Consider the following 9,254-nt stretch of genomic DNA (forward strand, 5'->3'; position numbering starts at 1 on the left):
TGAAAAAAAATACTAGTATTATTGTGATAAAAGCGTGGGTGCATTGTGTCATATTTTTCGTATATTGAGCGCCCCACGCTTTTATCACAATAATACTAGTATTTTTTTTCATAATTATTTTAAACTTATTTTAAAAATTATTTTTAACTTTTTAGTTCGATGTGCTTTAAAAGCGTGTTTTTTTAGTTTTTTAAACTATATTTTTTTTTATTTTTTCTTCTTTATTTCACTACCATCATTAAATCCCTCCATTTATCTCTGTCCTGGGCTAGTTCTCTCCAATCTTGAACTCCCATTCTGTTCAGACCCTCTTCCAGTACATCTAACCATCTTTTTCTTGGTCGTCCTCGAGGTCTTTTTCCCGTGGGCTTTCACTCCAAGACTACTCTGTTTATATAGTCCTCATTACGCCGCCACATGTGGCCTAGCCATTGGATCCTTTGTCCCCTGATGAAATTTTCTACTAATGCGCCATTTCCATTTTTTCCTGCAGCTCTTTGTTATACTTTCTCCTTCATGTTCCTTTTTCATTATCATATACTGGTCTACATATTACCCTCCATATTTTGTTCTTAAAAGTTCTTAGTTTTCTTTCGGTATTGCTAGTGGTAGTCTATGCTTCGCACCCATATGTGAGTATGGGTCTTATTATTGCTGTATACAGCCTTACTTTAAATTTTTGGAAAATACTTTTGACTTTAAGAACTTTTTTAGAGCGAAAGCTGCTCTTTCTGCTTTTATTTCCTTAGCCCAGTTATTGTTTTTACTTAGTACAGCACCTAGGTACCGAAATTCATTAACCTTTTCGAAAGCTAGGGATCCCGTATCAGTGTTGTCTTCTTCGCCTAGCAGTTCCATTATTTTTGTTTTATCCATATTAATTTTTAGACCTATTTTACTGGCTGCTCGTTTGGGCACTTAAGCTGCTCTTTTCGTATCTTCTACGGAGTTTTCTAAGATATTTAAATCGTCGGCAAAACTAAGCAATTGTATACACTGTTGGCCTATCGCTATCCCCGTAGTTTCCATTTACAACTCCCTTATGGCTTTCTTCAAGGCTATATTAAATAAAGTAGGTGAGAGCGAATCTCCTTGTTTTAATCCTGTACTAACTTCGAAAGCTTCAGATATTTTTCAACTCTTACTCTGTACAGTGTGTTTCCCATGTACATTTTCTTCAAAGCTACAAGTTTCTTTAGGATTCCGAAATCCTCCATTATTTTTATTTTAGTTAAAGTAAATATGTACTTATGTTTTATAAGAAAAACAACTTTTTTCTTAAACAGATATAAGCTTTTGCATTCAATACTCTGGTTATCTAACAAAAACTATCTGAACACTTAATTTCTAGTTGTCTGTCTATAAAGCGGGACATTATATAGTTTTCGGTAAAAAGGTCGATTTTGTAGTTTATTTTGTCTAGTATCGCAATATCTATATCATTCTAATTATATCACATTAAATGTACTTTTTATTTAAAAAAATAAAAGCGTTTAGATGACTTCTAATAATAGGAATTGGCTTTCATAGTAGAGAAAATCATGTAATTTAATCACCAAAATTTTGGTAGAACTGAAAATTTTTGTTAAAATGTTTTAAACATGCATTAGAGATTAATACATGAATCGCCACAATTCCATTGCACTAGATACCACTGTATTTAACATTTTAATTTTTAAATTATTAAAAATCTGATTGTAGATATTTTTTTTTATTCAAATAATTTAACTACAATTTAATAATTATAAATAGTTTATAAAATATAAACTATTTTGACTCACTTCAGCTTTATTGACTAATATTATTAATAGGTTCATTGAGATAAAATTTAATATTTTATTAAAATAGTAAAAAATATCGAAATAAAAAAAAACCAATTGCTGTATTTTATTATACATCAACAAAGTACACAACACAATACTGTGAAACGAATTATGAGTAACTTTCATGGTACATTTAACAATTAATTACATAGAAAAAGTACCCAAAGTAAATGTGTTATGATAAAAAATAATAATAATAAAAAAAAATACATGACTTAATTGATGAAAATATTTACGCCAATAAAATAATAACTAAAGATCAAAAATAACAAAAAAAAATCATATTTACAATAATTTAACAATTCATCTAAAACAATAAGAAAATGAGGAAGTTCTTTGATTAATAAACAAAATATGAACATATTATAAAATGTGAATAACTTGTTTAGAAATGAACCTAATTAACCTTTTTATTTATATCATTATTTGGATAATTTTATCATGGTAACAAACATCATGTATTATATGATGCTTACTAAAAAAAAAATCAATACATAAAGGCACGAAGTATGTTAACATTATTTTAATGTAACACACTTTGGTTTACACATAACTGTATGCATATAAAAATAATACAAGAAAATTCATAACATTTTTTTTTTTAATTATAAATTAAATTTAGAATCAGATTAGTTAAATATTCCAATCTAACAAATCAAACAGAATTTTATAATATAAAATTAATATTTAAAAATATTACTTTGATCTCCTTGATGAATTATTATGTTTGAATAAATGAATAAATAACTTTTTTTTTTACAGTATTACAAGACAAATAATTATAAAAAAAAAACTTTTTAAGACACATTCTGCAACTAGATACATGCCTATGTGTGAAGTATTTTTATATATCTTCATTAAAAAGTTAATTTTTATTATTTACACTATTAAGACTTGAAATGTCTTTATCACAAAGTCTAGTAGAAAAAAAATATCCCTGTCAGTCAATTATCACGTATGGTAGTATGACAAGTGGTTCACCAGTCTCATTTATCCTAGTCAACACTTCATGCCACTCTCTAAAAGTATCATTATTTTCCCAATTACCATTAATGCCTTCAATTTGTGCTCCATCAATTAAATCAGTAGGTGATGGAAGTAATCGTGATAGCATTGGAGGTGGGGAATTCCAGTCTATATTATCTAAATCCAATGGAGGTAATCTATTATATATTTCTTCTATTTCTCGGTCTATATCAGTAACTTTAGGTCGAATACATTTGTCTACTTGAGTTGAAGGTTGATCATTTTGAAACTCTAGTATAGGTGTTTGTGGTTTCTCTTCCAATTGATAGTTTTCATCATCTTTCCTTAAAGATGCAATTATTTCTTGAGTAGTTTTTAATTTACTAGATCCAACGCTTACCATTTTTTCTAAATCAACAGGATTAGAAGGTGTAATTCCTAACTTTGAGGAATTTTTACCTCCTTTTTTACGACCGCGTTTTTTAGGACCAGGAGGTTCTAAAATTGATTCTGGTTCATTTTCAAGTTCAGTTACTGGACTAGGAATAGATTCTGGTGTTTTTTGAACTGATGGAGACGTGATGGTTGAGCTCAAAGGGAGTACTCCATTTAATTTTGGTTTCTATGTAATAAAAATATATATAATATTATGTAATATATTAAAAAAAAAAAAAAAAATGTACTTCATACTTTTAAAGGTGCTGTACATTGATCTGGTGAAGTAATTGGTCTTTTGGTGTAATTACTAATCATACCATTGGGTTGTGAGGATGGCAACTTCGCTTGCTGTAAAGCTTGTGCATTTGTCATCATCAAGTTACGCCATCGTTGAACAAGTTCTTTAGCGCGTTTGGCCAATTGTTTGTCCACAGTCTTACGTCGTAATTCGTTAACCATTTTACCGATACGAGTAGCCTAGATTTTATTATATATTTTAATGAAGGGATAGGAGTTTCATAGATAATTTACATACCTCAAGCACCTCGGTGGTGACTGGGAGCTGCTCAAGGGTTGATATAACTTCAAACACTGTAGACATGTCGGTAACCTATAACCATTAAAAAAAAAGTCTCAATCTAGTTAATATATAATATATGACTTTTAAAATTTTTTTTATGAAAACAAAAAAATATTTCTTCATTTATAGCTTTATATTTATCTGTATAACCTAATAGGTTATATTTTTTAATAATCTATTTTGTTGAAATTGAAAAAAAATAAATTGTAAAGTTTGTAATTATTGTAAGAATAATGAATAATACAATAACATAAGTCTGGTAAAATTTTTTTTTGTTAATTAATAGAAAAGTTCACAATATTATATAGATTGAAGTTTAACTTCTTTAGAAAATGATAAATCAAATGGAATATGTAATTCAACATTCATTTTGGAATAAAAATAAATACGCCAACATTATAAAACTAAAAAAACCTTTTATTATTATTTTTAATTATTAGTATAAGTTATGAAAATATTATGTAGTTTTAATTTTAAAAGTATAAATTTACAAGTAACTATTTGAAAAACAAACAAGAACTATTAGCTTAAACTAAACATATACAAGGTTTTTGAACATTAATCAACCAGACATAAAATTGAATTTAAAAAAATTATATTATTTAATATCTTTTTATTTTTAATAATTGTATTGTTTTAATTTAATTCAAACCATAAACAAGGCAATATTTAATAAAATCTATTACTTTATAATTTCAAAAATATCTAGAAATTGACTTATTAATAAAAATATTTATAAGTATAATAGTAATTGTGAAAGTAATATTAATTTTTTCGTAAGCCCCTTTCATGTACATCAAAATTAGTAGAATATAAAAACATAATTTCAAAGTGTGAATATAATATATATTAATCTAAATTCGGAGGGAACATTGTAGTAAAATTGTTCAAATATTTTCTACAAATATTTTTGCCTTAATACCCAAAATGTCTTATTATCTTAAATCAAAATTGATCTCTTGAGATTTGAAAAGTTAAAAAAAATATAAAAAGTTTAGTAAGCTTAATTACTATGTTCACAATTTTTTTTTAATTATAAAATTTTAAAGAGCTTCAGATGTTATATGTATCTATATTGTCATACATTAAAAAAAGTAAAATATTTTGTTTAATAAACATATACTTTTTCAAAAATGATTTTACCATGTAAAAAATAGTACATAATAAGATAAAAATGTTTTTTAATTTTAAAAATTAGTTGACATAACTTTACATACATAATTATTATTAGTTAATTTTCTACATTGAACAAACATTTAATTACTGTAATGAAAAAAATTTAAGAACTACAAATTATTTCCAACTTAATTTTTAACTTAAGGGTAAGTATTAAATATTCAGATAGATCTTGATTAAACTTATCAAAATTCAAGTAGGATTTAAATTTCTTCTCCTAACATTTGTTGGTAAACTGAATTAGATTAAAAAATAATTAAGAAAAAGCATATGATTGTAAAATAAAATAATAATTTGTCAATTTTTCATGAAATTTTATTTATGAAAAAACAATTTATTTACAGATGGCTAATAAATTCTTAATAATTTATTCACAATTAATAGTTCCATTAATATGGAAAAACATAACAAATTGAAATAGGAATTTAAAGAATAATTAGATAAAAAATAAACTATTAAATTAAATAAGGTTTAGTTAAAAACATGACATAAATTAAAGTTAAGGTTATTGTCTCTATGCTAATTACTCGACAAAATTATTTACATCAGAAGTTATTTTAAATTATAGATTGTTTTGTTTCATTTGAAAAAGAAAACAACTGTATTTGTAATTAGCTTAGTCATAAATAAAATCACATATTTTAACATAGTTTTAGCTGTACTGAAACACTTGAGTAATGAAATAATATTCATTATAGTAATCAAGTTGTTACAGTAAAAATAATTTTAATAAAAAGATGTATACATAATAATCAAAATTTTCATATAAATAACAATCATTAAATAAATATAATTTTAATAGTACTCTAGATATACTAAAAGAGTATTCTTAAAATTTTTTATTTACATGGCAACCCCCAAAGAGAAACCCTAGAAATTCGAAATCGAACATTGATCTAACTATTCTAGTCACAGAGGGTGTTAAGAACTAGTTGAATAAAAGGGGAGTGAATCAAAAGGTATAATGAAAAGTTTTTATGTCTAGGCAATAAACAAGGACGGCTATTAAGAAATTATTAACGTGTTAAATATTAAATGAGAGAGAGAGTGGTAGACAAACGCAAACAACATGACGGTGACAAAACCCATAAAACATAAATGCAATGTTTATCGAAAACAAAGATGTACAATAATAATGTTGCGAATATAAATACGGGAACGCATGAGCAACGAACAGAAGAGATAGCGGAACGAACAGCATAAAAAGGAACGGAACTATCGACTCATTACGCATGCGCAATACAGCGCGTTAAGTCACGTTCGACAGAATGTCATCAGTGCTCGCTATACCCGCCGCAGATGTAGCGTGAAACCTATTTTCAGCCATTACAGACACCGCGCGCGCACGCCCGTTACCACGATCGCAGCGGCACACATAACCTCGCGGACATCTCGCGCTGCACGGGCGTCCGTCGGCCAAGAGCGCCACGCCGACGACGTTTTCATTTACGAATGTTGGGGACCTTAGGTACTGCATGTGTTGAATAAAACGGTATGTAAATTGAATGAGGCCGCCGTCATGTTTTCTCTTCGTAAAACGCGCCACCACGTAAACCACAGTGTAAAAAATTATTTATAAGTGTACTTAACAATATAGTTTTTATAAAAATTATAAAAATGATATATTACGGGAATTTTGTAATAATAATAGTGTCTTACATTGTATTCATCGTCCAATGCGCTCAATAACCTATGTTTTATGTCGAAAAAAGTCTTCTGCATGAGGCCTTATTCGGTCTCAGTTCGGAGAGCACGTCGGCCCACATCAGCACGCACAGCACAACTTACAGTGATGGCGGACGTGCACTGAGGGCCGCCGCTGGCTCCCGAGCCGCAGTAACGGCGATTGGCGGCGTTGGGCATACGAAAGCGACCAGACTATGCGATCGGCACTACCCGAACTTAAACGATTATAAACGGGCATTGCCGATCAGTTAATGCGATGTTGCCACTCTCATTAAACGTATCGTTTAACAACGGTCACCTTATAGTTAGAATGTGGCTTAAATTCATGATTATGTAACGTTTTATTTCAACGTGGCGATACGTCTAATAACTAACGAAGACAAACGGATGTTTCAGGAATCACAATAATGAATTTTATGTTGGTACAAAAAACTTATTCATTTGAACGTTAAAAAAACATAAATTGTTGGATCATACTGCATAACTATTGCAATATATTAATCTAATCCCATAAAACATCGGTTTTACATGATTACCAAGTTGCATATGTGGTTGTTGTAAATTATGTGTAATTATGTGAATTTAATTGATGTTAAAACATTTTTTGTGAATGATAACTTAAAAAATGTATCGTTTTTAATATTGCTCTCTTTCATACACACACTAACCAGTCTTTAATACTTTTTAAATTCTATTATTCTTACAGAGAAATAAGCTTATTGAAATCGTTTAAATATATATTACGCAAAATAATATATTTAAGTAACTTGGGAATTTTAATTTTACGACTAGCCATGAAATATTCTTTCGTACATTTTAGTTGAACCATAAATTTGCATAACAACTGGTACACGAGAGATGTTACAGTAGACGATAATTTCAACAAATGTATAAAATATAATCTAAAAGTTCTTTCTTAATACTTTCTCTAGCATTATAAAACTATAACATTTTATCTTGACGGATATCACTTAGGAAGTTCTGAATTTTAAATGTAGAATCTAATTGTTGAAGTATGATTACAATTTGATAGTTTTTCTAAGTAGTACAAGGCATTTTACATTTGTTCTTTATACATCAATTATCATTACTAATAATTATGTCAAATTGTAAAGTGATACTAGCTGTTAGAAATCATATCTTGTGATAATCAAATTTGATAAGGTTTAAAGTAGTTTATACTAATTTTCTAATGCTATTTCATAATTGTTACATAGGTTATTAATTTTGTTATTAGCTTTCTTTGATAAAGACTAGTACTTCAATTGGCATTATGTTTATTTTTTTTACTAATAAAAATGTTTAATTTTTGAATGATTTGCCAAACACTCAACAATGACTGGGCGTATAGCTTCTGCCTCAGTCAGAACAGTATTAGGTGCCAAACAGTCAACAAAGGCTGCACTTATTTTGGTTTGTAATATTTTTTTCATAGATAATTTTATTTATTTATTTATAAGAAAATGTTATTATTAAAGTTTAAAGACGTTCAAATTTATTAACATTAAACTTACTTACCTGAAAGTTTTATTTCCAGTATCTATTTTTTAAAACTGACATTTTTAAATAAATTTCTGCATTGTATAAATAATTTAAATTTAAAAAATTCTTAACCTCATTAAAAATTAATTTGTACATTTTTATAGAAAAAATCTATCTTATATATTGAATTAAAATTTTCTTTTTTTAAATTTGTTATGGGCCTGACAAAGACATATTTGCAGGTATATTCTCCTTTATTAAATTAAATGGAAGTTAATAAGTATTTTTATCTTTGTAATGTACAAAAATAACTTTTTTTTGTGTCTAGACTCAATCAGCTAAAGAACAACTGAAAAAAATTCTTTTTGAAAAACCTGATTGCGTAAGTTATAAGAAATTTCGATTTTAAATTATAAATAAAATACTTTAAATTTTATTCTAGATTGGCCTCAAAATAGGAGTCAAACAACGAGGTTGTAATGGTTATAGTTACATTATTGATTATGCTAAAGAAAAACATAAATTAGATGAAGAAGTTGTTCAAGACGGTATTTAGTTTTAACAGTTTAATAGTTCCTACAATTAAATATTGAGAATTTCTATATTGAATTTTAGGACATATTTTATTATTTTTTCCAAAAGAGGTGTATTACTAAAACCTCACTAATTAAAAATTCTTTATTACTTTAGTTGGTATTATATAAGAATTATGTCAATAATTGAGTCATAATTTTAAAAATCTTATTCAGTCAGTAAAAATAATTTTTTCTATCCCTCTTTTTATGAGCTTTAGGATATTTTTTAGGATAAAAAATATATTATATATTTTTGTTTTATAATAGGATATTTATAACATTTTTGGAATTTTATTAATTTTTTTACAAAAATATGGGAAAAATTATATACAGTTTTGTTTTGTTTTCAGTAAAAATCAAATGGCCATTGTTTTGTATGTGAATCTCACAGAAAATAATGTGTGGTTAATTTTTCTTTTTACCAAAAGTTAATGAGTTATTATAGATAACCTGTGATTTTCATCTAAGAAAAAATTCAAAAATTAATTCTTTATTTTTACACCAATGATATTATATATATATATATAT

The 9,254-nt window shown here is 27.0% G+C and overlaps 2 protein-coding genes across 2 annotated transcripts in view; one reads left to right on the forward strand and one right to left on the reverse strand.

The window, feature by feature from the left end:
- Positions 1–1,863: 1,863 nt before the first annotated feature.
- LOC126895744 (mediator of RNA polymerase II transcription subunit 26) lies at positions 1,864–6,832 on the reverse strand. The gene is made up of 4 exons (XM_050667941.1): positions 6,643–6,832; positions 3,763–3,837; positions 3,480–3,704; positions 1,864–3,411 (listed from the first exon to the last, which is right to left on the reverse strand). Exons 1-4 carry the CDS (start codon positions 6,703–6,705, stop codon positions 2,764–2,766), a joined length of 1,011 nt encoding a protein of 336 aa, XP_050523898.1. The 5' UTR covers positions 6,706–6,832; the 3' UTR covers positions 1,864–2,763.
- Positions 6,833–7,874: 1,042 nt separating this feature from the next.
- The window catches only part of LOC126895747 (iron-sulfur cluster assembly 1 homolog, mitochondrial-like), a 3,401-nt gene continuing 2,021 nt past the window's right edge, over positions 7,875–9,254 (forward strand). The window contains exons 1-3 of the mRNA XM_050667946.1: positions 7,875–8,082; positions 8,480–8,533; positions 8,594–8,699. Coding sequence (XP_050523903.1) covers positions 8,005–8,082; positions 8,480–8,533; positions 8,594–8,699 — 238 coding nt within the window. The 5' untranslated portion in view covers positions 7,875–8,004. The remainder of the gene's footprint in view (positions 8,083–8,479; positions 8,534–8,593; positions 8,700–9,254) is intronic.

Source organism: Daktulosphaira vitifoliae, unplaced genomic scaffold (assembly GCF_025091365.1).
Source record: "Daktulosphaira vitifoliae isolate Bord-2020 unplaced genomic scaffold, ASM2509136v1 Scaffold_1, whole genome shotgun sequence".
NCBI classification, from domain to species: Eukaryota; Metazoa; Arthropoda; class Insecta; order Hemiptera; family Phylloxeridae; genus Daktulosphaira; species Daktulosphaira vitifoliae.

Coding starts and splice junctions, on each gene's coding strand:
- LOC126895744 (XM_050667941.1), bottom strand. CDS start 6,705: ATGCAGAAGACTTTTTTCGACATAAAACATAGGTTATTGAGCGCATTG. Junction 3,705..3,762: donor TCACCACCGAGGTGCTTGAG/GTATGTAAATTA, acceptor AATAAAATCTAG/GCTACTCGTATCGGTAAAAT. Junction 3,412..3,479: donor AATGTACAGCACCTTTAAAA/GTATGAAGTACA, acceptor TTTATTACATAG/AAACCAAAATTAAATGGAGT.